The sequence below is a fragment of the Alternaria incomplexa genome (assembly GCF_024043165.1).
Source record: "Alternaria incomplexa strain BMP 0042 chromosome Unknown scaffold_10, whole genome shotgun sequence".
NCBI classification, from domain to species: Eukaryota; Fungi; Ascomycota; class Dothideomycetes; order Pleosporales; family Pleosporaceae; genus Alternaria; species Alternaria incomplexa.
This window is the reverse complement of record NW_026249859.1, coordinates 1,317,177-1,344,937: the sequence shown is the minus strand read 5'-3', so window position 1 is coordinate 1,344,937 and position 27,761 is coordinate 1,317,177. Positions and strand designations below refer to the sequence as shown.

Genomic DNA, 27,761 nt, shown 5'->3' with positions numbered 1-27,761 from the left:
CTCGATGGAGGAGGCGTACGTGGTCTGGCCTCATTGTATATGCTAAGGAAGATACTATCCTTGGTTGGCAGCCCAAAACCATGTGTCTATTTTGACATGATCTGCGGAACAAGCACAGGAGGTTTGATTGCTATCATGCTCGGCCGACTGGAGATGTCTGTCGATCAGTGCATTGAGGCGTACACTGGACTGATGGACGTCGTCTTCGATCCGAAAGACAGAAAACTGCCTTTCAAAATTCGAAATGGTAAAGTTCAGCCTCGGTACAAAACGAAGTACATGGAGAAAGCGATCAAGCAGGTGATGTCCAACGCTGGGTGGACATCGGATGATAGGTTCAGAGGGTCGAAAACCTCAGCTTGTAAAACGTAACGTCCCAAAGTTCTTCGTCTCGGGACCATACGCTGACTTAGCAAGTGTTGTAATTGCAATGACAGAAGAAAGCCGTGTCCCGATACGCTTCACCGATTATGAGAAAGCAGGCGAGCATTCCAACTTCTACAACGAAGTCAAAATCTGGGAGGTAGCTCGTGCTACTTCCGCTGCAACATCATTCTTTGCGCCAATGGAGATAACCCATTCCGGTGAACCTAGACGATTCCTTGACGCAGGTATCGGCTCCAACAATCCCATCGACGAACTATATCTCGAAGCAATGTCGCTATTCGACAAATCCGAAGAAGAGTTTGACAAGCAGATCCGAGTGCTAGTATCGATTGGTACCGGCAAACCAGCATTACACGGATTCGGCGAGAAAGTCACCGAGGTTGCGAAGAGCATTGCTTCGATCGCAACAGAGACTCAGAACACAGCGAACAAATTCCATCTCACGCATAAGAAACTGGCAAGCAGGGGCGGATACTTCCGATTCAATCCTCCCGACCTCTCTGAAGTGGCGATCGACGAAGCGAGTAAAAAGGGCATTATCGCATCGCGGACTGATACGTACGGCAACGACGCGCAGACTTTGGAGATGGTGGAGCGCTGGGTGAACGTGGCAGGAACCGAGAAAAGTGCGTTGACTCTCGCTAGTGCTGAAGAAATGGACTTTACTTAGATGGTCTCTCATGTTGGTCATGTTGGTCATTTCTCGCAGTATGTAGATCATTGCTAACTACTACCCTGCAATAGAACCAATTATCTCACCGACTCCATCTGCAAATCACATCAAGCCCGCTGTGACGAAACTGTTCTATTCACTGCACAAAGGACCCAAGTACATCAAAGAGTATGCGCCATCATACTGGCAACATCTAACGCTGGACTCATACTACGTGTACGAAACGATATACGACAGATGCAACCCTCAAGACAGAAAAGTCACTTGTACGTATCACAAGTCCAAAGTCAAGCCCTTAGAAACACTAACAGCCTTCCAGTCAGCGCTTTCTTTGAGCAGTTCGGCCCCGATGCAAAGCCATCATCTAACCACGTCTTCGAAACCTGGGCGCGCCTTCTCCGAGACAAGCGCGACGTGCGCAACAGTATACATCGGAAGCCGTTCGTGATGGCGATTTTGTACATGCTCCACGTCGAATCTAGTCTTGATCTCACCAAGATGACAAACATAGACCCTAATCGACGCGAGATGCTGAAACGGTTCTCGAAGTGGGTGCCATGCAAGTGTGATGCTAGGTGTGGCCGCGAATGGAACTTCGTGAATGAGGTCGGGCTATCGCGCGGCGGAAATGGTGGTGATGAATGTGATCTTCTGCAGTTGTTTGACGATAGCAAGTGGAAGTTAGTGTTCAAGAGCGATAAAGTGCGGAAACTAGATGCGACCAGGAAGGCATGGGAAGCTTCGATGTGAGATGAGGGCAGATGTCGCTTGCTGCTTGTGTTCGTTGGAACTAGTTGACAGTTTTCTCAAGATAGAATTTAGATACTAGGTTAATATACAAAGCAACTCGCGACAAGTCCATTGATGATATCTCGCTAACTACGTCCTTCATGCTCAGTCTGAGGAGCATCGAAGTCGCCAATAGAGTATTCGTGTAGCCACTACAAGCTAATGGTCATAAAATCTGTTGCCAAAGGTGCTGCCCGATTCGTGCACTGTCGACATCGGCCGTGGCATCTCACTCGCAGTGGGCCCAGAGTAGTCACTATCACTAGGAGCCTCAGATGGCGGCACATTCGGATGTGCTCCGGGAGGCGTCAGGCCGCTCCATTTAGCCATGATCTCATCCCGAGATCCGCCATATGATGGTATAATTTCGGTACGGGGTCCTTGAGTAACAGTCGGCTCGTATGGTAACTGAGAGGGCTGGTTATGTTGAACAACGTCGACGTTTCTCTGGTGGCGCGGCCGGTACCAGCAGAAATATCCAATTAGCAGAGCGATGACAAGTAAAGCAATACCAGCCACCGTTATGAGAGCAATAGCAGTGGTACTGATTGGATTACTGCTGCTGCCACCACTACCTCCACTACCACCGGCCGTGGGGTTTTTGCTACCGGCGGTGGGCTGGAGCCCGCTAGTGATCGATCGCAGGAAATCATCGATACCCGTGGTGCCGGATCCCGTGGTCAGAACTTCTCCTTCAACTGTTGATGTCGCAAGCACGAGAATGTCGTCTGAAGCTGATCCGCATGCCCATGAGTAGAATGTATTCTTGTCGCCAAGGGCAGAAGTGCGAGCGTAGCGGAAACACTGTTGTGCTTGCTGCGAACTGTAGACTGAGATGAGCATTCATTCTATTACGAAAACTCTGGAGGGCATACCATTGAAGAATTGAGCCATATATGGACGAGCAGGTGTCGGCTGGGAGGGAATAACCGAAACAATCTGTCTGACCGTACGGTCTGCATGTAGCCCAATTATCGAGACACTCAACGTTATTGCAGCATGCGAAGCCGAGGTCAAGTTGTTGTGTAGTGATGCAGTTATAGTTTTCCGCACATGTGATGGGTAATTCTGTTGCAGGTTAGATGTTGGCCGCATCCCCCAGGGTAAAGATCAATGCACCTGAGTTGCCACGAATGAAGCCGCATGTCGCAACGGATCTTTTGAATATATCGCCATGTAAAACAGGAGCCGGCGTGATAAGACTCTCTGGTATCGCTACCTGTACTCCTGTCGCCCGTACTTGTGGATTGGGGATGTCTTTTCCAGCGACCAGCGCGGCGATATTCAAAACATAGAAGCGGAGACTTGGTCGCATCGTCATCTACGGTAAAGCGGTATGGAACAAGTTCGTGTGGTGTTGTGAGTGCCAGCGAGGAATGCGGTTTGTGCACATGCGCTGTACCTGCTTCTACCCTCGGCTACCCTTGTTCCACGAGCTGAGAGAGCAAAGTATCAGCCTTCCTGCGCAAGTATGCATGTGTAACACATCGGTCTGGCCGAGCGCCACCAAATAACGATATCTCGTATCTTTGGGTATCATGGATGCCGACGGCTTGTAGGACCTTGGGTTAAGCGTGGGGTGATTCATGCAAGCCTATTGAAGCACCTGTAGGCAGCAATGTCAGCCGTTGTCCGAACGGACCTATCGCGACAGTTTTCTTCTTGAGGACTCTGTATGAAATTAGTGATAATCAAATGGTGTTGTACGCTGATCTGTAATGCCTAGGTTGTTGGCGAGAATAACAACCTGTTCGTGCGATCAAGTCCTAAATGCCAAGTTCCGCAAGGCTGAACCGAAGAATCGATGCAGCGCGATATCACTGATGGAGCGTGAGGACCATTGGAAGGGCACATGCTGGATATTGAGCTTGGCGGGCTGAACGTCTGCCTCAGGGATGAGCGTGGCTGGATGGCAGCTGCAACGCGCCGTGAAACTCACTTCCCTGGCGCGGTGCAATCGGAAAGTAGCCTTTGCGATTCGGGTATCGCATCAGCCCCTAGAATGGTATTGTTATTGGCTCTCAGCTCTCAAAATGAGGATATGTTGAGAAAGCTGATGCATGTGGAGGAGGCAACGGGGGCGGACATTCGGGCGTTGCCCATCTGGCAGTGGCGCTAAGTCACATGCGGCGCTACTGCACTCCAGCTTCCTCTAGGTCGCCCGCTCGGTCGCTGTCAATGTCAACTTTCACATCGTTTCGCCAAGCGTGAGAATTGGTGGCATGAAACTGTTTGATTACCAGTGCCACAATGAATGAGCTCTTGAATTACCCAAGACTACACGGGTCATGCTAAGCTGTCGCCCAGCGTGCTCTCCCTATAGAGTATATGGCTCTTGCTTCCATGAAACCCTTCTCTCATCCCTCATTCTATCGAACCTTACGACGCTCTGTAGCAAAACTTGGGCACCAAGTGCACAGTCCTCTTCCTTGCAGAACTCCCTTGGGTTGTGGCTCATACCTTCTCTGCACGGCACGAAGATCATGCTGGTCGGGCAGCGCTTACTCGCATAGACGCTATCATGCCCAGCACCAGAAGTCATCTCCATAGACTGGTTAGGGCCGAGAATACTGCGCGCGGATTGGCTGACAGACGTGATGCAGTCTGCGTGGAACTTGGTTGCTGGGCTGTCAAAATCCTCGACTATCTCAACACTGAGTGGAAGACCGCTTGTGCAACCGTGGTTTGAGCCTTCAACATCTTCGCCTGCGGCGATCTTGGGAAAGTCGCGGAGAACTAGTTCCTTCATCTTCGCGACTGTCTCGTCTTTCGGTGCCCTGATGTCGAGGCTGAAAGTTACCTCGCCTGGCACCGTGTTTGTTGAGCCGGGCTTCAGGTTGAGTATACCCGTGGATGCTAGTGCGGCGTTGGCGGTTGCAAGACGATGAGAATGGAGGATCATTTTGCTCGCTGTCAGCAGCGCGTCAGCTCGCGACTTGAGATCGGTAGTTCCGGTATGCGTGTCTCGCCCCTTGACTTTGATAGTCATCCATTTGTAAGCTTGCACTCCAGTCACGACTCCGATCTTCTTGTTTGCCATCTCCAGAAGTGGGCCCTGTTCGATATGAAGTTCGAAGTGCGCCGCCATGGGCATGGCCTCGTAGCTCGCTGGTGTATTCCCCAGGTAGCCAATGCGCTCGAGCTCAGACTTCATGGTTGCGGTTCCAGGATGAACTTCGCGAAGGTTATGCGCCGTTTCAAGAGGAATAGAGCCCGCCCAAACTCCGCTGGAAACCATTGACATTGGGAAGCGCGCACCCTCCTCGTTAGTCCAGTTGACTACGCCGACAGGGTACTCGGTCTCCGTCCAGTTGTCAGCGAGCACTCGGAGCATCTCCACGCCAGCAGTAACACCCAGAATGCCGTCATATCGTCCACCAGTAGGCTGCGTATCCAAGTGACTTCCTGCAAATGTAGGTGGTTTGTCGTTCCGTAGTCCCGGTCGCACAGCGAATTGATTTCCCATGGCGTCAACGGTAACCTCACAGCCGAGTGCCTTTGTTGTTTCTGCAAACCAGTCACGTGCAGTCTTGTCTGCATCAGACAGCGCCAATCGCTTCATACCCGTCTCCGTTGGCTTTCTGCTGTCGTCAGCCACATGCATATCCATTACTTAGACCACTTACTCGCCCCATGGCTCGCCTATACCCCACTGGCATGTGTCGTGAATATCCTTCATTAATCTCTCCTGGTTGACTTTCAGATCTCTCATCGAATCATCATTCATCTCCTTCGTTCTGATCTGCCATTGTGGCGAATTAGAGAAGCATCTAACATGCTTGCATGCTATTCCTGCTCTGGGAGTAGGTACAGCTCTCGGTGCGGGGTAGCGTCTGCTTGCAAGGCGGAGTGCAGTCGGGAACCTGTTAGCCAGCAGAGCCATTATGTGGTGGGAAGTGAGGAAGGGAAGAGATGAAAGTCATGGCGGCACGGGTCATGGAAGTCGGCATCTCAAAGGATAACATGACATGACAGGCGCCCAGTCGTAAGGAAGGGGCGGGTCGGATGTCCGATAACAGTAGTGCGGGACTATCCCGCTTTCTAATATGCAGGTTATCCGTCGGCTAATGGAAGCATGCGAACACGCGATGATAAGGCGGATGGGATAGACATTAGTTGAAGAATGGCAGTTTGTAGCTTTGGCAGTTTGTTCCAGAAAGATGCTGAACTCATGGGGCGAAATGGGTGCGCCCCATGTGCTAATAATGTGTGTATTGGTATGGGGTATCTATAGTGTAGCTTATCCTTAACGCCTTTGTATGCTGCTCAAATCAAATTGCCTCCGCGACTTTTTCTGGCTGTGCGACGGATCTCAGACGGCCTTGCCTTTCCCCTTTCCTTCGATGACCGGCTTGACGTCCTCCTCGGAGACCTCGTCCTCTTCCTCGCTATCGCTCATGAACTCATCATCTTCGTCGTCCCAGCCAAACATGGCCCGTTGTTGCGCAGGTTTTGACGAAGAAGCGGTCGGTCGAGCCTCGTCCTCTTCATCCTCTGAGCTATCTCGTTGTGCCATCAGCATCTTTTCGATAGCTTCTCTCGTCTTGTTCTCTGCTTCCTCTTTGTCCTCAACCCACTTCCCATCAAGACGTGCTGTGCCTCTGCTGTTTTGTAGCTCTTCTTGCTTGCGCTCGGTGCTGGCCACGATGTCCTCCCACTTCTTCCGTCGCTCCTCCTTTTCGCGCTGCTCCATCTCGGGCTTGATCGCGAGGTACTCGGCAAGCACCTTGGCTTCAGTGACTGTGCGCAGGCGTCGCCCATCCAGATTTCGAGATGATCCATTCACGTCGCCCTGCTTCTTCTTGCGCGAGGACATGCGACCACCCTGGGCGCGCAGGATAGATCCGAAACCACCCTTTCCACCACATAGCGGTACGGTCAGGCGTAGGGATAGAAAAGTGTCTGCAGGCGAGGACAGGAGCGACGACACGGGCGCAGCGTCATGACGTACGGAGCGGCGCGAGTTGGTGGTCAGGATGTAGGATGAGTTCTGGATCCATGGTGCGCGCTCGTAGAGTGTATCATAGATGGAGGTAAGAGGTGCATCCTTTTGCGTCGCAAAGGCGATGTTCTGCCCGCGAATGCTGTTGACGATGACGGTGATGGGGGACTGGGTGGCGGCGTCCATGGTTGCGACTGGGCGTTGTGTATGTCGCGCGTGCGTGGTGAATATCGCGATCGCTTGCGGATGCGAGTTGGAGGTTTTAACTCTGCTTAAAGTGAAAGTTGCTTGTTGGTGGGTGAGAGTGGTTTGGTGAGGAAGCCAGCGACTGAGTCTTGAAGATTGGGGACCGGGCCTTGGCGAAACCGCAACAGCTGGTCATAGCGCTCGCTTAGACTAGCTTCGCACCCATCACTCGAAATCGCCTGCTCTCTACCAGCGAACTTCTGCCCTTATCGACCTTCAACCACAACTCCTGACATCCCGAGACTTCTCGCAAACCGTCAAGATGCTCATCCCCAAGGCCGACCGCAAGAAGATCCACGAGTTAGTCTACCTCTACAACCAACAATGCCACGGCGCATTCGAGCTCTGAGTTTCGCACGAAATGATACGACTTGATATGGGCTGAGCTACACTTGATTCCCTTCCATACAATTGAACACATTTGCTGACCAATTTTCTCTCCAGGTACCTCTTCAGAGGTTAGTATCCCCGCGCACTCGAGCCATGGCTATGGCACAATTATACATTTTCGCGGCTTTGCTGCATATAAGGATAGGCTGACACACGGTCACCACAGAGGGAGTTCTGGTTGCTAAGAAGGACTTCAACCTTCCCAAGCACGGCGAGATCGACACCAAGAACCTTTACGTCGTCAAGGCTTGTCAGTACCCCCTACTGCACTGCGACATGGTCGGCCCCTAACAGTCAACAGGCCAGTCTTTGACCTCGCGCGGTTACCTCAAGACCCGCTTCTCGTGGCAATGGTACTACTACACCCTCACCCCCGAGGGTCTCGACTACCTCCGTGAATGGCTCCACCTCCCCGCCGAGATCGTTCCCCAGACCCACATCAAGCAGCAGCGCTCTGCTCCTCCCCGGGGTATGCTCGGCGGCGGTGACGACCGTGAGCGCCGTGGTGGCGGCCGTGGTGGACGTGGCGGTGACCGTGGTGGTGACCGTGACGGCTACCGCCGCCGTGACGCTGGCGAGAAGGCTGAGGGTGCTGCCCCTGGCGAGTTCAAGCCCGAGTTCCGTGGTGGCTTCGGCCGGGGACGCGGCGCTGCTCCTGCTTCGTAAGCAGTTGAGGGCTTTCTGGAGTAAGGCTAGATACGGTTTCATCTTCATGTCGGGCTTTACTGCATTACAAAATGGGTTCGGATACGGCGAAATGACCGGATGATACTACGAATGGATCGCTTGTCTAAGTTGCGATGATGCAGTCCTGGACACCATGTCCTCAATGATACCCCATAACCTTCAGTGAACTATTCTGTTTGACCATCTCCTTGTGCATGTGATGGCATGACCATGTCAGCTGCACATCGTTGATGCTATTATAGAGAGCCGTTACATATTGTATCATGCTTGTACTCCCTCACCATGTCGTAGGACGGAGCAATATCCATCTCAATGTCCGCCCTTTCCAGTTTTCATTAACCCATCACCGCTTTGCATCCAACTGGTGCAAGTCTGCCCGATCGGTTGCCCACCTGATTCCTTCTCCACCAATATCCTCAAGAACTCGAGTCTCTCCTCTACGCTCGCCTGATCATCCTTCCGTCCCTCTTCCTTGGCCGGCACTCTCCCCAGCACAGCGATATTTCTCGTACTAGGAATCCTCAGATGCTCCTTCTCAACCACAAACCCCGTCTCCTCTGTTAGATGGCATACCCAACTGCACAGGCTGGCATACGCAGAGGGTTGCTTGGGCTTCTTCGAATCCGCCGTCATCGGATCAGGAATAACGTGTTTTGCATGCGCCGGCGCGCGGAATCTCGTTCCACCAAAGTCATGCGAACAGCACGGTATGGCGATGAAAGGCGAGGAATTGAGGTATGCCAGTAACGGTGTCCATGGGGTGAGTTCGTCGGCGTGGTTGCTGATGATGAAGGTACAGGGTGGGAAGACGCCGTTGTGATGGGGTGTTGAGGGGGGGTTTGTGTCAGAGGGAGGTGGTTGGAGTATCTCAGGTACGAGGAGCATGTCTTGCAGTTTCTCAGTGTGGTGTGGTGGGAAGGTTTCCCATGTTTTTCTTCGTCGGGCATCGAAACCCCAGCCGTGCCAGCCTTCGGCGTTGAGGATGTGGACGAGGAGACCGTTTCCGCAGCCGATGTCTACGAAGCCTGGGAAGTTGGCTTGTGCTGTTTTGGTCTTTTGCTCTGCCGCATCTTCCTCTTCTTCCATAAAGCCCTCTTCAAGCTTGATTTTGTTCTTGTTAGGGCCGTACATGTCCGTCCATAGCTCCATGAGAAATGCAGCAATACCCAGGTCTTCAAAAACATGTTTCTCAGCAGGCGTCTGCTCCACCCATCCTTCGATCAGATCTTTTGCATACTTGCCCTTCAAGAATGCATACGTGTCCTGGAACCTCTTTTGACTGATGACTTGATCGTGATGAACGCGCTTCTTGTACCCAGCTTGCCGACCGCGCGAGTGTTTGTGTATGACTTCCAGAAGCTTGAGACCAGTGCGGGAGAGGCGGTTATCGAGAGGTTGGCCAGGAAAGAGGGAGTAATGAATAGACAGGTGCCCGGATGCGGAGACCAGAGATGTATGTGATGATGTAGAGGCGGATGGAAAATATGTATATAGCATGGCCAACGAGCGGATTTTGGGGTGATAGTAGGGAATAGCTTCTGGGGTTGCAGCATGAGGAATGTATACGACCATATAACGCTCTGCTTTAACAGTCTCCTCTTTCTCATCTGCGCTTATGATAGTGACATCTTCGTGAGATACAAACAGATGACAAGTCTGCATCAGCGAGTCATCCAGCTTCGGATTCCGAGGTATGAGTTTCCGTACAACCGTGTACTCTAGCTCGTACCCTTCTATACCTCCATCGATCAGTTGTGGTCGGCATTCTGGTCGTAGATGCTTGACAATACTCGCCAGTTCCTCTGGGGTACTGGCCTTGGGATTGTATGTTGCGTCTGCGAAACTTTGATAGGAAAGCTCTGCGCGCGCAAGATGGGTCGAGGTTCGATTAGGGTTTTCGAGCAGGTCGCGACTGGTTTCGAGGAAGTACTCAGGCGCAAGATTCGCCGGCGCAGATTGCATTATGGTCCATATCTCGGGTGGGAGGCCGGTAGAAACCTTGGGTGCACTGGATGTGTCGTAGGGTGAGAACTTGTCGCCTGCAGATTCTTGGTTTTCGGGCTTCGCTATTGATTGTGCCTTTCCCACTTCTGCGTGGTCTATGTTCTTCTCGCTAACTCGTGACGTTCTGGTTTCGCAATTCTCGTGTTGCTCATCGTGTGCCATCTTGTCCGTGAACTATCTCTTGATCTTGAACGAATTTCCCACAATGATAAATTTCAACCCCCGCCTAATTCAAATGATCATCAGATTGCTGCGGTCCAAGCGATAATCAGGAGCAACCCTCATCGGCAATAAGTTGCCTTTTCGATAGTAATTGTTGTCTTGGATTCTCAAGTTGCGCGGCGGTGATGATGGCGTTGGTGGTAGAGTGCAAGCGAGCAATTCGAGGTTTAGCTGATCCACCATAACCCTAAAGTGCAGCAAACATCCTTGGGATCAACAACAAACACGGTACAGCACGCGCTCTTGATCACCTTGCGTCCAAAAATAGTGATCGTGATGCATACATTTCGTAATATCTGGAGCATCAGGTCTGGTGCGCAAATGCGGGGGACTTCTCCTGGTCACACTATACGCATCTGAAGAGAACGACGTTTACGCGCAGCTCCATACCAGAATTCTATGCTCTAGCCGTACTCTGTCGATAGTCTATATCCCATAGATCTAACATGTCTTCAATCCCTCCAAATAACGCCCTCACTATGCATTTATCCCCCTCTCACCACATCTACCGCCCATAATAATGCGCCATCTCCAGCCCCGCCCTCTTAAACCCACACTTAACATAGAATCCCTCATTCGCCTCTGAGCAATCCAAGATAGTCTTGTAGCAGCCCACCTTCTCCGCGACAAAGTCGAGCGCCTGGATGATCCTCAGACCCAGCTTCTTGCCCTGCTGGTCCTTGGCCACAGCAATGTCCTCAATGTGTCCTACGAGGCCGAGCTGGTGGATGAATTTGCGTTCGACGATGAGGGCGCCGGTGCCGACGATGGCGTTGGACGAGTCGGTGATGCAGAGGAGGAAGTATTCGTCGTTGCGGGCGGACATCCAGTCGTAGCGTTTGTTCCATTGCTGTGGGGAGGTTGGTGTGTTAGCGGTGCGCTCGTACTATGTATGTTTGCTTTGGATTGGGTGGTGCAGAGCTGTGTCTTGCTTGTTGTAGGGGATTGGGAGAGGTTTCGTACCTCTTCGGTTATGTCCCCCACTGTGGTGAGCACCCTCAGTACATCTAGGAAACCATTGTGGTAGTCTTTCCTCTCGAGCGGTCGGCAGCTGTAGCCTTCTGGGAGTGCTTTGAGGACTTCGGCCGAGATGAGCTCGGAGCTGAAGAGCGGGCCTTCGGACGATGACATCGTGTGTATAGATTGCTTCGAGCGATTGAGATATAGGTACAGGTGGCTAATTGAGGTGTGACGAGGTTTGCGACGCAATTGACCAGTCTTTCTACAGCTGGTGCCAACGCGCGGGACTGGGGGTCGCGGGGGTCCTTTGGTGTCTTATCGATAAGCAGGCGGTGAGAAGAAGGACGCGGCTTTCAAGACAACCGATAGCTTGAAGTGAGCTTGATAGCGATACTTGAGACGTTGAATATACGGAAACAATGCAGCGGTCTGATTTTCGGGATACCTAGGTACTCAGCAAGGTGGCTTCACGATTCGTTGCCATAGCTGAGCAATGTGCCAAGCATCCAGGAACCAGATCTATATTTGGAACATTCAGGGAAGCCTCGTCATGATCTTCAGGAGCTTCCTCGTGTTGGCTCGTCACGATCGGATTGCGACACCAAAGCATTGACACAGTCCGGTCACAAATTAAAGATATATTTAATTGCAATGCAGATTATTGGGTACCCCTACTCGTCCGCCTGTTACTATCTTTATCGCGAGAAGTTGACCTGCCTGACTGCTCTTAGCACGTCCTCCGGCTTCAGATCTCCACCTTCAAGGTCGAGCCCCACAATCTTCGCCAGCGCCTCTGTGAGCTCCATGTTCTGTCTCTGCAGTAACATGGCCCTCTCCTGCATCCGTGCCATCTTGCTGATCGAACTCTCTTCCTCGACAACCTCGTCATGGCCACTGTCAATCGCGACTGAATCTGACAGAGGTTCTGGTGTGTGAGCTGGCGTCGGTAACGCTCCAGCAACCGCCTCGGGATGCTGCTCTTTCTGTTCATACGTCGGCAATGGCTTGCGCTTGATGCGCTGCAAGTCTCGCAGCTTCCGAGCTCTCGTCTGATCTTCTCGGTTTGACCGTGGCTCGGGAGATATCGCTGGTGGGTGGTCATCAGCAGGCACCAGCTTTGGTGACTTGGGTAACCTCTTCGGACTCCGCGGCGACACAGGAGCTGGTTCGGAGAACGAACGACGCCCATGGCTGGCCATTATACGCTCCACTTTCGGGCTGGCGAGGGGATTCAGCATCTCCTCGTCGAATGTGATGGCGATGTGTCGGAAGCGTCGTTGTTTTGGAGGTTGAGACGTGGGAACAGCTACCAGCTGAGTGTTGCGAGGGCTTTCGGTCGGTATGACGATCCTAAGATGTCGCGCCCCTCCAGACGTGGTCATCTCGCGGGCGCATGTCGGAATAGGCGCCTGTCTGCGTACTCGCTGAGGAGAGCCTTCCACTGATCCAACGCGAGCAGCCAGAGTCTTGCGCTGTTTGACTTTGAATAGCTTCATTTGCTTGCGCGGTTGTGCCGTACACTGGGGGTCTGTAGATGGTCCAGTATGTTTCAGGTAGTAGCTGAGATCATTCAGACCAAGATCAGCACTCGCTGTCAGTGCATCGTGGCTGAGAATTGGTGGCGCCAATCGTCCTACCTGCGAGGAACCTACGCGGCCAGCCTGTCCTACGTCAAGGCGTTTTGAGATTCGCTTCTTCCGAACGTGGAGATCGCCGTCCAGTTGCTTGTCGTCGTCACACAACGAATGTTGCTCCTCATCTACGAAGACAAACTCGTCATGCGTGGAAACGGCAGGCTCGATCTGGGTTGGGAAGCTTGGGTTCGTAAGCCGCTTTGGACTTCGATCCGGTACTGCTGGTGGCGGCTCATGCAGATCTGGCTCACCAATGGAACAGATATCGATAGGCTCTCTGGTCGACTTCGGAAGAGTAGGCTCAGGTGAAATTGGGAGGGGGACATCTCGTGGGTCTGGTGAGTAGGCGTGACAAATCGCCTTCGATACAGACACTGGACCGCCGGTCTGGCTATCGAAGTATCTTTGAATCACCCCAAAAGTACCCATTTCTCCAACTTGCTCGGTTTCGATTCCAGGTAGCAGCTCGCTCATGGTGTCATAGCTAGCCTTGCGTCGGTGCTTGGCTACCAGTGGCTCCAGCGGCGCATGTCGTGCGGCATTCGTTAGATTCGGCATCGTTACTTTGAATGGCGTCTGGCGGCGCTGGCGCTTCTTATCTTGTGGGCGACTGATCGGGATGCTTGCGTTTCCAATGCTGGCATTGCAGCCTACACGCTCGGAAGACAAAGCGGAGCAAGGCTCATAAGTAAGCACTCTGGCCAAAGGAACGGAAGACGAGCGTCGGTTTGGCCTGGCTGACGGTTGATAGACCTCAAGTGACGACGGCGACAATACTTCTTTGGAGTCAAGCTCAATTGCCTCCCGAGACTCAATCGTAATGGACCTTCCAGTAGTATGTGACGCTGTTGACGAGCTACAAGCACGTGGAATTGCAGCGATACGATTGTTGCTGGGTGAACGGAATCCTTGAGACGTTCTGGGACGCGAGTAGTTCTCTTTGAAACTTCTGGAAGGTTGGTATACGTCGAGTGGCTTTGAAGACCGCATTTCGGAATGTCGTGGGGTATGGTTGAGGAAAGAGCCTTTGCGTCTTCGTTGGCACCCAGACTCATCTATAAAGTGCACCGGTGATGACAAGCCATAGCCAGTCGGTGGAGTCCCTGCAGTGGTCGGCGGGGTGTTTTCGTCCTGCGTCGAGGCCGTTGAATTGCGCTTGAGCGACTCGGACGACACGCTTGTGTTCATCTTACACGTCTCTCCCAACGCCCCAGTATATTCAAGAACACTCCATCTGGTATTCCCGAACATTGGAAACGAGTTCAAGAGATTTTCTGTCGAAGCAGACGACATCATGACTGCAATCTGGCTGCTAGGTACCCTTAAAGCCGACTTGGGAACCACAGTCCTCATTCAAACCCGATGCCTAAACGTGAGCTGTAAGTACTGCTTAGCAGGGAAAGCTGGCTCAGATTGTGGTACAGCCAGGAGATGGGTAACTCAGCAGACGCAGTAGTGTTGTATCTCACGAAGACCGCTGCTTGTTGGCTGTAACCCCAAGCAGGGGTAGGTGGAGGGTTGGCTTCGGTGATTGGCAGAGGCGACGTGGAGTTGGCCTTAGTGTCTAGGAAGTATGGCGACCGGCAGCTTTCTTCGCGCCTAAGCTTGCTGCAGATAAGACAGTTTCTCAAATTCGACAGGAGGAAAGTAATGTGGTGTAATCAGGGGCGGATCTGAGTGTAGGGATCACTTCTCGAGCTCGTGATGCCGTGAGGTGAGCAACGTGACACTACAGCGTATTGACAGCGAAGCCGGTAGCCGACAATGAGGTCGCATAGATCGGGAGATGTCTTTGCCCTGGAAAGGTCAAAATGATAGGAGTAGCATTTGAAAGTAGTGGAATCTCCGCGACGCAAAGGATGTTTGCAGCCGAGGAGCACAAACTTTAATTGTTTGCCCACAAAACATTTCAGAAATCGCCGCGGAACTCAAGCTACAAGCCAGCCACGATCTGGAGAATGTGTCGCTCGCCGATGACGATAACTGGGCGCATTGCTTTGTAGTACGAGTGCACAATGGTGATTGGTGGCGATGTAGTACAGGTAGAGATTGAGGGCAGTGCGGCTTGCTTGATCCGGCGACGAGGGGAGCGCCTTGCTGATATCGCGCTTTGATGCATTGAGGCATATGCCGATGCAGAATGATCCGCGACAAGGGACTGTCGATTTTTGCTTGAATGATGTGGAGTGCAGAATCCAATAATTGAGAATGGGCGGTGTGCGTCACGGTGGGTGCGTCACGGTGGTACAGGAACGCCTGACTAGCCGGAGGAAGTCGTGGCCCTCATGCACTTGCGATGCTGCGACCACGCATAGTCGTGATCAATGCGCTGCGCTCAGATGTCTACAAGACGCCGAACTGCACCCTCTAGGCTATATTACGCTCTAGATATTCCCCGACGTCGGGAAACACGTACGGTAGTTCGCACACAACGCGATTCAGCTCACGGCACGCACGTCGATCATTACCTGCCAGATCTCAGCCACAGAGCGCCCCTTTAGGCATCGTGGCCGATCTTCATCTAATACGATATCAGGGCATATGGCCCCAGGAAGTAATAATGTCGGATAGCTACATGTACACAGGAACGCGACAGAACGCCAGACAATGCTGATCAAAGTGTCCGCCACGCCAAATGATGCCACATACTACTGGAAGTAGTTGTTGGCAAATCATATACATAAGGAAATCATGCTGGTCGAGCAGCTCCGATTGGCCAGATAATGTACAATTAGCCATTCTTTGGCTTCTTATTCTTGATAAAAGGGTTTGGTGGTTCGCGAGGTCGTCTGCGGATCTTGGGCTTTGCCATCGACATGCCGCCAATGACATCTCCCGGCGGAGGAGCGACCGCGCCATGCGTTCCGTTACTCGTCTCTCCACTGGGCGTTGAGCTCTTGCGTTGGGCATCGGCCATGCCAGCCGGCGTTGATCGTCCACTGCCACCATTCATAGTGTTGGAGGCAGAGTCAGACGGGGCGTCTTCCATCTCGGCATCGCTACTCTCGTGCTTGATTACGCCTGCGTCGTTGCTGTCTTGAAACTTGCGCTTTTCGTGATGTACAAGTGTTCGTTCGTTCTTTATCTCCGACTTGATCTCTTGTTTGATAGCCTTGGGCGCTGATTCTGAAGAGGAACTCGACTGATTGCTGGCTGCCCTGCTCATGGGCTCTGACTTTACTTCTAATTTGACCTCTGGTGTGGGACGATTAGGTTGCACATAACCCTCCTTTGGTGCCGGGAACTTGCTAGAATGCTGGTTCAGCATCTTTGGCACATCTTGAGCAGAGAATCGCTTTCTCTCCTTAGCGTCTACTATGAGCTTCTTCCAGAACTCTCCTCGCATAAGCGATTCGGAGTTACCCAACACCCACAAAGACGATTTGGCACGCGTGAGACCGACGTTCATACGTCGGATGTCCTGGAGGAAACCAACGCCACCTGACGGAGAGGCTCGTACACAGGAGAAGATAATGATCTCGCTTTCACGACCTTGGAAAGCATCTGTGGTGTTGAAGTCGATATCTTCGATGATGTTCTGACCGTATGCGTTCATGAAACGCTGTTTGAGTTCGCGCAGCTGGCTCTTGTATGGTGTGATAATGCCAATCTTTCCCTTGAAGTCATAATCGGGATAGTCGGAAGTGACTCGTTTGTACAATTGCATCGCGACATTGATTTCGGCAATATTGATAAGCGAATGGCCCTTCGGAGCAGCTTGGTGCTGACCCTGGACATCGAAGAAGCGATAAGGTCCAAGTAGCATGCTCTGATGCCAGGGTTGCTTGCGCAGGGCGGCCATATCGCCACCGTCCAAGAGTCGGCCGTCGTAGAACGTTCGACTGGGGAACAAGCTGATCTCCGGGTGCATACGATACTGGGTGTCTAGTAGATGCACGTCGTCTGGGTGGTTCTTTTGCATGCGAACGAACAAACTCTGTTCGTATTGAAACGCAGCCGCCTTCTTCGAGAACACTGTTGGAGGCAGTTGCTTCGGGTCTCCGACCAAGATACACTTGGCGCAACCATACTTGAGGGGGATAAGAGCGCTCATCTCAACACACTGCGCAGCCTCATCGACAATGACGGTTTCGAACTCAATGCTCAGACCCTGGAACATTTCGTGTCCAGAGCCGCTGAGTGTTGCGCAAACGACGTGTGCGTCATTCAAGACTGCTTCCTGTGCTCGTCGTCGGTTCAGGTCTGCGTTACGGCCGGCGAGCTTTTCGTCATCTTTGACATTGTCAATCTTTGTACCCAGGGCCGTCTTCCGCCTGCGCAACGCGTTGATATCGTCGTCTAGCTTGCTCGCAGCTTCGCCTTTGACCTCCCCAGTATCTCGTTGCTGGTAGGCCTGCTTCAATTGATCGGAGATTTGCTTGTGTTCCTGGAAGAGCTTTTGCGTCGCTTCTCGGTCGTTGCCGTTCGATGGATCTACACCTAGTCGCTTGTTGACAAGCTCTTCTAGCGTCACATCCTGTACACTGGCTTTGATAGCGTCGCCACGACCTAGGCGCACAATGTTGAGTTTGCGCGACTCGCCGCTGAGGGTCTTGATGCCGTTCTTGAAACGCATGACCAACTCATCGACGGCCGCGTTACTCGGCGCGCAGACAAGCAATTTCTTCGAAGCAGCATCTGAACGTTGCTGGCCTGGAATAGCGATGGCGGTGCCGCGGTTGCGAAGACTGTCGCTGAGAATCGCTCCAACGATGGCGGTAATTGTTTTGGTCTTTCCGGAACCGGGTGGTCTGCAGTCTTGTTAGTATAGTAATTGCCGACACGCGGATATTGGTATTACCCTTGAATCAACGTGAACGCATCATTATCGATGGCAGACTTAATAGCCTTCGCCTGCGCCGGGTTCACGTCGTAGTTGGAAATGAGCGGCTGGATCTGGCTATCCTTGTAGGTCAAAAGCGGAGAGGGCTTCGCGCGGATGATCTCGTCACAAAGATCATAGTACTGAAGACCTTTCAGCGCACCGTATTCGCGCTCTAGAGAAGTAATCGATTCGAGTTTGAAGCCGAGGATAGTGTTGTTCGGCTGCAGTGAGGTTGACAGAGGATTGCCTGGTACGACCCGGTACGAAACTTCGATGTGCTGTTGCTTCCTCTTCACGCGGAATACCCTGGCAAGACATGTGGGCTCATTCGCAGAGGGCGACTTGGTCCGCGAGAAGAGTATGATGTCTCCTTCAGAAATGAAGACTTCCTTGTTCTCAACGTGGGTCATAGTGCTACCGACTTCTTGGAACATATCGACAGCAGCTCGCGACGTAATTCTGATTTCGAATGGCTTGGACTGGTTCTCTTCACGAGCCTTGACGAAACCTTGCCATGCCTCCAGAGTCAAAAGAGGCTCGAACGTGTTCTGGTAATCATTAGGTGTACGGAAAGTACTGAGAACCTTAGAGTACTGGTCTGGCCTAGACTTGGGTGGGAAGTCGCCTTCATGGAAGTAGTTCCAGCCAAGGATAGTACGGTGCAGACTGCTGAGATCAGGCGCCAGACGAGCACGCATGTCTTTGGCAGAACGCTGAGCTCTCTTCTTCTTCGTCGGCATCTGAATCTTGACTTCGTTGACAATGTTCGTCTTCGGTCCAGTCTTGACCTTAGTCTTCTTGATGCCAAACAAATCCTCATCGATGTCACCGTCTGAGTCGGATGATTCATCCGAAGAATGCATCAATCCCTCTCCCTTCGCAGCTTGATCTTTGCCCAGGACACCTAAGCCTTCGAGGCCAGAGCCAGCTTCGGTGGTGAGACCTGAAGCCCCCCGGGCTGCCTTTGCCTTAGCGATCGCAGCAGCTTTCTCTTGTTCGCGCTTTAGTTTTTCGGCCTGCCGCTTGCGCTTGAACTCTTCCTGAGTATTCTTCTTATTGTCGTTGAGGGCTTTCTGTTGCGCAGCCTTCGCTTCGGCGGCTCTCATCTGCTCACGTCGCTCCTGGAACTTACTAGACCCGGAAGTCATGCTGGCCAACAACTTAGCTTTAGCATCTGCCGTAGACTGTGCCGTTCCAGGAGCCATCCATTTGCTGATAGAGGCTTGCTTGGGTTGCGCGGGCTCTTCTTCCTTCACGAGCGGGCGGCCCAGATGCTCTTCAAGCGCTTGCTGCAGCTCGGCCTGTTGCGTCTGACTCAGCTTCGCGCGGACGTCTCCTGAGAGAACTCGTTCCATGTACGAGAGCGCATCGGGGTCGATCTCGATAGACACACGATGTAGACGAACAAGAAGCTTGCTAATCAAGGTGACGGATTTACTAGACAGGAACTCGTCACGAAGTCGAAGCCATTTTGCCAGACCTTCCATCGCGTTTGCCGGCCGAGCAAGCAGCTCTTTGAGTAACGCTGTTTTTGATGTTGCCTCTTCTTCATCGCCGGTCGGTGGTTTCAGCGCAGTTGCAAAGATGCTGCATTGGTCGAACAGAACATCGGCAAATTGCATAGTGTCTCGGCAAAAGTCCATCATCATGTGTTTATCGTAGAAACCCAAGTTACTCCAGGCTTCAGTGGTGGCGAAGATCATCGTTAGTGAATCCCATAGGCTCTCCCATAGGTTCATTGTTGCTGCAGCGTCGTTGGAGTCGTATTCTCGGCCTCGCAAAATACCGTCTTGAGAGTTGCAAAGGATGTCAATAATGTCGGTACATGTCCGGATCATACTTGGTGCGGGAGCGAAGGCCTTCTTCAGCCGAACTTGTCGGACTGAGTCCGAGATGCCTCGAACAACGTGCCTATAATGGGCTCTCAAGATATGTTGTAGAGCTCCTCGGCGCTCTTCTTCCCCACTAATAACCTTCAGAAGCTCAATAGCGGAGTTGCGAGTGTCTTCCGTGGACGAAAACATTAGTGAGACGATGGCGCTTGCTGCAGGCTGTTGTCCGAACAAGGCTTGCAGTAACTTGGGGTCGAATTCTGACATTTTCTCCACAACATCGGTAACGGACTGAGAAAGTAGTCTGAAACGGTCGTTGAAGTGTCGTACCGTTTGGGGTACCTTGTCGACACCCGACTTCATCTGCAGTGTTTCGATACCGATCAAGCCCCTCCCAGCTATCAGCAAATGCGTAGCAAGTTCTAAGCTATCGGGCCCTATTGCTCGTAGAACCGTTTTCCATAGGGGGCTTGATGGGGGCGTTTCGGTGGGCGATGGTCGCTGCGCAGAGATAAGCTGCCGCTCGATAATGAGAGACTGCGCTTCCAGCTTGAATGCATGCTCGATCACTGAGAGGGTTAGTTGCATATCCTCTTGGTTTTCCTTGTTTTGCTTGAAGGTTTTGAGGCTCGTGACGAGAGACTGTATGAAAGCCGATAGCAAATCCAGCATGCCGTTAACGGTTGGTTGGCCAACAAACTTGTCGATGGTCTTGCCTTCGCCCATCTTCCTGAAGGCGTAATCCAGTACTTTGAGACCTTCCTTGTAGCAGTATGCTCTAGCCGCAGGAGGGTAGCGGTCGGACTGACAGCGGCCAAGCAGCGCTTGTGCAAATGGTCGGACAGCCGGACCAAGGTTGGATAGCTTGATAGAGTCGAGGAAGACGGGTATCCAGCCGAACGCAGCATGAAGATTGTTCATGTTCTGCTCATTTGCCTCCGCCGTTGCAAGAAGGAGCTGATTGAAGACAGGGCTATTGAACACCTGCTCTACCACTGTGGCAATGGAAGGGGTGACAGCATTCATGCCGTCCCAGTAGTCGATCGGTGACTTCTCCAGCAGCTGCTTCATGGTCGCAATCAGATCGAGGAAGCCCTCAGACTTCAGTGAGAGGTGATCAAGCATCAGTCGATAGAAGTCTCCATCAAGGCCCCGTAGAGAGTCCGTGATCAAGTCCCTGTCCATCTTTGCTACTATTAGTCGCATGCCGCCCCAGAAGAGCGGTACGATGGACAAGTCCAAGTTGCTCATCTGAACCTTCATCATAACACTCGTGACGTAATCCCGTACAGCCCAATCCCACTCTGACTTTAGCATAGGCCTCTTGAAAGTTGACCATGACTCCGTCGCCCACTTGTGCCGCCTGTCAACCCTACTGAACAAGAACCGCGTCATAGCAGGGAGGTATGTCTGAACCTTCAACCGCTTCTTCGTCTGTACCATGTCGAATGGTGCGTCGAAGTGTCGCTGGAGGAGTTCTTCGCTCCGTATTAGGGCATCGCAGCTGAGTGCTTCAAAGAAGCCGTATGTGCATTCGTTCGGTAACAGTCGGACTGAGCGCGTCTTCGGTTCGGCTTTGCTGAGTATATCGTTGGCATCGTCCAAGCCCTTCTGTATGCGACCCAGACATTGGTTGTCTACCACTTGTAAGAAATCCCCGATGTTGTCCTCGTCGTACGAGTCGATCAGCCGTGTTCGCCATTCCGCTCTGCTCTGGTGGAAGACCCTCACACAGACATCGCAGCTCTGCATGAGGCTGTTCAGCCGGCTGACTAGCCACTCCTTGTGCGGTGCTGCCTCCTCTCCGTCGAATGCCAGTATCTCGGTGGCCTTGAGCGCGGTCCATTTCCTGTCTTCGGCGGCTTCGAGCTTGAGCTTGCGGTCGGCGAGTTCGGTGGGGTCGGTTTCGGGCGGGTATGCCGCAACGTCTTCGTCGTAGTATACAGATCCGTCATCGCCGACTCGAGGGCAGAATAGATGTTGTTCTTCGGGTAGCTGTTGGAGCTCGCTGTGAGACACAAGGTTAGCCATGTCTGGCATGGGGATGTAGCTGCTGGTAACGACAGGAGGGTACGTGTAGCAATATTCCAGGCCGACCTGAAGCAATCGAGGTGATAGGGATGAGGTTTGGTAAAGCTTAGTACTTACTCTATCTTCTCGAGGATTTCCGCCATGATGCCTCACCCAGGCCCTTCCTGCTTAGGACGGCGCCCCGCTCACAATCTCTCCGAGATGACGAAGCGCAGTTCAGCATTCACTGTCCTCAGAGCCTCTATGCGAGCACAAAGGGCTACACTTGTGACTATCTAGGGGATGCTATCTATCCTGCAGAGTCCGTCGCGCCCGTTCAATGCCCGGCGCAGGTGGTTGTAGAAGGAGGGAAGGCGCGCAGGCAGTTGGGTGGTCTTATGTCTGTCAAAGGAGCGTCAATCGGAGAGCGTTTGCCGGGCTCCAAGGGGTGAGGGTGAGGTGAGGTTGCGGTGCGTTGGGCAGAAGAAAGGTACATCACAGACGTCAGTGCATCAGAGATTCCCCATGCAAACGCGACGCGGTCCACTAGCGCGGTCCACTTTCGCGTCCACGGGTCCGAATTGCCAAGCCTATTAACCTTCCTCTTTCATCCCCACAGCAACTTCAGGACGTCACAAATCTCGCATTTCTGGAGCTAGTTTCTGTTTGAGGCTGGGTCTGCAGGCCACAATACCTCATCCCAGCGTTGAGCTTTTTAGGTCAGACATTCACCAGGCTTGCGAAGCCAGCACGATTCAAAAAGTGTCATAGACCTCGTGAGGCCACATTACGGATGAGAGGCCTCGCATCAAACGCAGAGAAGGCGGGGAACAAGAATTCACGTGCACAGCATCTACCTAACGCGTGGTGGTGTCCTCAGGCGTTTGAATCATATAGCCTGTACTCTACCACCTGAGCAGATCCACAACTTGGAGCCGAACTCACACCTCCAACCCTTCTCCTTCGCGGGGGACCACGAAGGCGACGGCGGCATGTATGCAAACACTTGAATCTCAACTTAGTGATGAAGCTATCAGCCCAGAGGTAGCAAAAATTACAACTCATATTCCCCAGTTCAACGGGTCTTGAATGCGGAATCAAACACATGACTATTGTAAATTTTGTGCTGAGGATGCTTATAACATTTCTCACGATCACAACAAGATCGAGCCAGCAAGAGCCACAAGACATACCATTGCGGCCAGGGACGCGAAGGCATGGAAAAGGAATGGTGGTTGAGAGACAAGCGCACGATACACGTTGTTGTCATCTTAAGCTCTGTTTGGATTATTGCTTGAGTTTTAAGGCTTGGTCAGAACAGGGATACTTAAAGATTGAACGCTGTCAACGAAGCCGAACACGAATACCCCAACATAGCCACGACGGAGCTGTTCACGACCTGCGCATGGAATAAAATTTGGGATCTGCCTTGTAGTGGAGTATGCCCGGCTTGGGTTGGACGTTCTTCATGGATCCAGTGAGCTTGTTAGTAGATGCGGGTACTCCGATGCTTATGATCGGACGCTGTACACCAGGAATGGTGGTCTTTCCACTTATATGATATTAATGAACTCTAGTATCTTGATCGATGTTTGACATATGATACAGAAAGCACGGGCTGTTCCGTAGAGCAGGAACGACAGAGAAATGTCGAAGTTGTGTCGCGTTGTCTACCGTTTCCTCGACCATCAGTCGTAGAGAATTAGGATGAATCGCCGTTGTGTGATGTGGAAACTGGCAAGAAGCCATCACCAGGAGCATGCGACCAGATGTATATTTGAGCTCGACTCAACTTATATCCTTTAATTCCATGGAATGTACTCTGAATGCGTCGTCAACGGCAAGTGCCAGAAATACAAGCTGTTGGCATTCTCAATCAAGACCCAAATCCTATCGTCGAGGTGGAAAGAAATACACGTTGAGCATACAAAAAACATCGCCGATCAATCCCTATAATGCACCCTCCCTAAGAGCCGGCATTAGCTCTCCTAAATGCGGGGACCACTTAAAGAAGTAAAGAGACCATCTACGGGAAGACATCCGCACCCGGGACGCGAAATGACGCGTCGAGTAGCACACAAGTAACCAACAGCCAGAACCAACGTTGAAAGAGTATTTATCTGCGGCAGATACGCAATGACAAGAAAATGATATGAGATGGTCCCAGGAGGCCTCTACAGGCGCTACACAATTGACATGGAGGCTAAGTGCTAGTTAGTTCCACCATGTTGGCCCGACGTACAGAGGACAGCGTACAAAGCGTGAAGACTTCAGTCGCACTGCATCGATGCTGTGTCCATGTCCCGGCGTAGGTATCCTTCGGCGGATTTCCGCGGTGCGGTCCGTAGTTGTAACCTTGCAGTGATTTTCAAGAGCCGCTGGCCGACTAAATTGGGATCAGCCCTATGACGACACAGCTGTCAGTCTTGAGGCCACCTGTGTCTCGCGACAAACCTTCATCTCTCTCCTACGTAAAACACACATTCTCTTCTTGGTGATGTCAATGTGAGAGCGATATCGGAATCGCACGACGTGTTATCAGTTACGCTCAGCGGCATCTCGAGAACATCTTCACACTCGCACAGCCTCATTCGCTCCACTGTGGCGCTCTTTGCATCTCATCAACAACCTCTTTCTAGGTACCCCAGCCCTCGAGATATTTCCGAAGGAGTAGGTGGCGTGCGCCTTTCGCATCCATCGGCTGGTTGTGTGCTACATGACTGCCACTTGGTGCGACGTATTAGCCAGATGCCGCAGTCACGTAGTCATGCATTTCGAGGGTATTGCCGTGATCGTGACCGAATGTCGTTATGGCCAGTGGGTAAAGCAAACCTCGAGGTAGACGGTACCAGTGTTGCATTGGCTCTGCAAAGCCTCCCGGTACATCGAGTCCGAAGGACGTACGTGGTTCCACGTACATGGTGTGATCTATCAAGGCGCGCTAGGCGGGCATGGTCGTGCGATTGCGGATGTCACATTTCCTCGAGGGTGTTCTCGAGTCTCTAGTTCAGTTCAGCCGGTAGGCGACAAGAGCCTTGCTCCCAGCTCCCAGCCGTTATCAAGCCGTCATCGGTGTCGCGCACGAGCCTGGGTCAACGTTGCACATTGCTTTTCACTGCGAAACAAACGTTGCAGTCCAGTGGAGAGAGGTGATAGGGCATCTCAGAGGAGTCAAGCGATGCGTGTGGACGTTAGTTCTTGCACCGGTGAGCCAGAGACGGCGGAGAAATCGAAACAGCGGATAACGTAAGTTTTTGTAGAAATCATTTCAAGGAGTGGTTCCGCGGACACTTCAGGGTTTTGAGTTGTGGTGGCAAGCTTATTCTCCCAGAAAGGCAAGTTCGAGCGACGGAATAGGAAGCAATGCCCAGACCAGACTAAGCCCTCACGGATAGCGGCCCACGAGGCTAGCTTGGAGTGAATTAAGGTGCTGGATTGGACCGAGACTATGAGTAGAGTTATAGATCTGGTCTACACAGCGCCTGGTAAATGTGACAGGAGATGCTAGATATGTTGATCGAGAACAAACGACTGAGAATAAAGAAACCACAGACTGCGCCAATATCCACGTAAGACGTACAGTCGTCCGGAAGTGCAAGTGCATCCCCGCCAACATTGCGTGCCCACATCAAATCTTCTCACTCGCTACACCGTCGCATGCGAACTCGCATGTATGCACCTGCGTCTTGGTCGTTGAGCGACACCGTGATTACTTTTGCCATTATGTGGGTATCCCTATCCAGTTACTATGCGCCTTCCGAGTAGTGACCTGCTACCAAAGCGGTAGAGTATGTGTGTATTACGTTTAGCCCAGCTTCTGGTCCTGGGGGTAGTGGCCGCCAGGATGGCGGGGCATGCCTTGCTGCGCCATGGGGTACTGGTTTGATTGCTGTTGTTGTTGGAGATAGCTCTGGTAGTGCAGGGCAGCCTCGGGCGTCATGTAGGCTTGGGGCATGGGCTGGTTGTTGGGCGGCATTCCGCGTGGCTGACCAGGCGGCACTTGGGCGTGGTTGTCCTCTGGCGATTCGACAGTGTCGTTGTCGACGCCATTCGCGTCGCCGCTTGACGGCTCAGGGGCGTTGAGACAGGCCTGGGCGCGGTTAGTAATGCAATGCGACAGGCGCGTGGGTGGTTGCAGCGTACCTGGATGAGGTTCTTGCCCTCGGGCTTGGTGACTAGCGGTTGCAGCTTGGGTGTGGTGAAGGTGTAGACGAGGCCAGTCTCGGAAACGACGAGCAGCAGCACTTGCGTGCCCGTCAGGACGGACAGTTCGTAGGCCTGGGGTGGAGGTTAGCGGAGCGCTCGGTGCAGGCAACGGTTTCAAGCGACGCGGGAGCAGATGCACCACGATGCGCGCGACGGGGGCACCAACGTACCTTCTTCATGATGCCGGCTTTGCGCTTGGAGAAGGTGATGTGTCGACGCGACTTGTCCTGGATGAACTTGATCTCAATCTTTCTTCGCTCGCGGCCGGGCTTGTCATCGTCGTCGTCGTCGTCGTCGGCAGCGGCGCGCGCACGCTTGACGCCGCGGTTCTCCATGCCCATGGTGCCATTGCCGTCGTCGTGGACGGACGGCGACGCGTTCTGGTCGTGCTCGGTGATTTCGCTGGCCATGGTGGTGAGTCGCGACAAAGATTGGTTACCCGCAGTGTTTGGGGGACGAAGGCCCTAAGCTGAGTTGGGCCGAGTGTGGGGAGTTGGCAGGCGTTCTTGCGTGGTTTGGGCAGACGCGCAAAATGTTACAGAAGGAACTGCAGACAGCTTGAGTTGGGTTAGACTCTTAGGACGCCCTCAATAGGAAAAGGAAGCGCGGCCTGTTAAAAGATCGGGGCTGGTCCCTTTGATGGCGCAGCAGGAATGCAAGGAAAAGGTGCGCGGGGGAGGAAACGCTTGGTCGCACTGTGCTCGGTGGAAGGCACTAAATTGCTCTGGGGCCCGTGCTGCGCCAGTGGCTGGGGGGTGCTGGTCGAAGGGCTTGGTGCCGGGGAGCGTGACCTGGCGCGGCAGGCCTCGCAGGAGCAGCGCAAGAAAGAGAGACTGGCGACGTACCTGGGACGACGGCCTGGGGGATCAGGTGCGGCGAGTGCTTTGTTTTGGCGCGCCGTTGGGAGCGTGCAAAAAGAGGCAGCGATGGTCTCGTGAACCCTGAGCTTGTGGAGCTTGGCGGGCACGCAGGGACAGACGGAGTGGTGCAGGTGTGTTATAGCCCGAGAGCTGTCTGAGGAAGGAAAGGGACGAACGGTATTGGGAATGAAACGGCGGGAGTGGTCAAGTATTTCTCTCGACGGCTGCTTTGGCTGCTTTGGTGCGGGCAGGCCCTCAACTATCCACACAACTGGGGGCGGATGCGCTTGAGCGCAACCCTGGTCACAGCTCTGAGTCGGAGATCGACAATTATTGCCCTGGCCGCCAGCCTCGCTCGCCGCCGTCGCGACACGCATGAACTGGCAGATTGCAGCGCAGCGCGGCCGTCGTGCTGATACTAACTTTGACCCCTTCCCACTAGAATTTGGCCTGTCAGGTCGCTTTTGGAGATGAACAGCAGCGGCCTTTCCACATGAAAAGTCCGCCGTCCCTCTCAGGCCGAGGGCTGCGCTAGAGGCAGCTGAGCAGGCCCCGCTGTTTCGTCTCATGTTGATTGGTGGGATGCCGCCGCTAGTCCCGCTCAAGTCAGATTGACGGTCAACTGGTGAATGTCGGTTCCCACTCCTGTCCGTCTTACAGTTCACACTACCCAGGCGACAGAAGACAGTACACGCGCAGCAGACAGGCATCCGAACGAGATGCCAAACTCTGCCGCCCGCTGCTCTTGTCCATCCGCCAAACATGCGCTTCATGCCACTCCAGAGCATCCCACGACGGTGGTGCTGCGTGGGTCGTGCTGGAAGCCGCGGCTGCACCAAGCCAGCACCAGGCAAGCACCTCCCTTACGCACCTTCCCCGTTTGATCTCGCTTCGCTTGCAGCGACGGTCTAGCCTGCTCCCTCGTCCCGCACGCCTGCGCTGTTGGTGGCGGCCTGCGTGAGGCAGCAGCTGGGTACTCACCACCACCGCGCCTCGTGACAGCCAAATGCCGCGGTTCACCTCATCTCAAGTAATTCCTGATGAATGTTCCAAACTTCTCGTCGCATCCTCACGCCGCGATCTACTCGTCTGTG

The 27,761-nt window shown here is 53.0% G+C and overlaps 9 protein-coding genes across 9 annotated transcripts; 2 read left to right on the top strand and 7 right to left on the bottom strand.

Moving 5' to 3' along the window:
• Positions 1-96: 96 nt before the first annotated feature.
• On the top strand, positions 97-1,810 carry J4E90_007346 (uncharacterized protein; the record flags this gene model as incomplete). Its single annotated transcript, XM_051436886.1, has 4 exons — positions 97-368; positions 418-1,013; positions 1,132-1,326; positions 1,380-1,810. 4 exons carry the CDS (start codon positions 97-99, stop codon positions 1,808-1,810), a joined length of 1,494 nt encoding a protein of 497 aa, XP_051289632.1.
• A 2,356-nt stretch (positions 1,811-4,166) lies between these two features.
• On the bottom strand, positions 4,167-5,484 carry J4E90_007345 (uncharacterized protein; the record flags this gene model as incomplete). The annotated part of the gene is made up of 2 exons (XM_051436885.1): positions 4,167-5,426; positions 5,476-5,484. The coding sequence occupies 2 exons, from the start codon at positions 5,482-5,484 to the stop codon at positions 4,167-4,169; spliced, it is 1,269 nt and encodes a 422-aa protein (XP_051289631.1).
• Positions 5,485-6,161: 677 nt separating this feature from the next.
• Positions 6,162-6,977, bottom strand: J4E90_007344 (uncharacterized protein; the record flags this gene model as incomplete). The annotated part of the gene is made up of 1 exon (XM_051436884.1): positions 6,162-6,977. The coding sequence occupies one exon, from the start codon at positions 6,975-6,977 to the stop codon at positions 6,162-6,164; it is 816 nt and encodes a 271-aa protein (XP_051289630.1).
• A 322-nt stretch (positions 6,978-7,299) lies between these two features.
• On the top strand, positions 7,300-8,093 carry J4E90_007343 (uncharacterized protein; the record flags this gene model as incomplete). Its single annotated transcript, XM_051436883.1, has 4 exons — positions 7,300-7,337; positions 7,482-7,495; positions 7,594-7,677; positions 7,729-8,093. The coding sequence occupies 4 exons, from the start codon at positions 7,300-7,302 to the stop codon at positions 8,091-8,093; spliced, it is 501 nt and encodes a 166-aa protein (XP_051289629.1).
• Positions 8,094-8,423: 330 nt separating this feature from the next.
• On the bottom strand, positions 8,424-10,280 carry J4E90_007342 (uncharacterized protein; the record flags this gene model as incomplete). Its single annotated transcript, XM_051436882.1, has 1 exon — positions 8,424-10,280. One exon carries the CDS (start codon positions 10,278-10,280, stop codon positions 8,424-8,426), a length of 1,857 nt encoding a protein of 618 aa, XP_051289628.1.
• A 565-nt stretch (positions 10,281-10,845) lies between these two features.
• J4E90_007341 (uncharacterized protein) lies at positions 10,846-11,471 on the bottom strand (the record flags this gene model as incomplete). The annotated part of the gene is made up of 2 exons (XM_051436881.1): positions 10,846-11,226; positions 11,304-11,471. The coding sequence occupies 2 exons, from the start codon at positions 11,469-11,471 to the stop codon at positions 10,846-10,848; spliced, it is 549 nt and encodes a 182-aa protein (XP_051289627.1).
• A 524-nt stretch (positions 11,472-11,995) lies between these two features.
• J4E90_007340 (uncharacterized protein) lies at positions 11,996-13,492 on the bottom strand (the record flags this gene model as incomplete). The annotated part of the gene is made up of 1 exon (XM_051436880.1): positions 11,996-13,492. One exon carries the CDS (start codon positions 13,490-13,492, stop codon positions 11,996-11,998), a length of 1,497 nt encoding a protein of 498 aa, XP_051289626.1.
• A 2,173-nt stretch (positions 13,493-15,665) lies between these two features.
• J4E90_007339 (uncharacterized protein) lies at positions 15,666-21,765 on the bottom strand (the record flags this gene model as incomplete). Its single annotated transcript, XM_051436879.1, has 3 exons — positions 15,666-17,685; positions 17,736-21,599; positions 21,740-21,765. The coding sequence occupies 3 exons, from the start codon at positions 21,763-21,765 to the stop codon at positions 15,666-15,668; spliced, it is 5,910 nt and encodes a 1,969-aa protein (XP_051289625.1).
• Positions 21,766-25,406: 3,641 nt separating this feature from the next.
• On the bottom strand, positions 25,407-26,217 carry J4E90_007338 (uncharacterized protein; the record flags this gene model as incomplete). The annotated part of the gene is made up of 3 exons (XM_051436878.1): positions 25,407-25,691; positions 25,745-25,879; positions 25,978-26,217. 3 exons carry the CDS (start codon positions 26,215-26,217, stop codon positions 25,407-25,409), a joined length of 660 nt encoding a protein of 219 aa, XP_051289624.1.
• Positions 26,218-27,761: the final 1,544 nt, after the last annotated feature.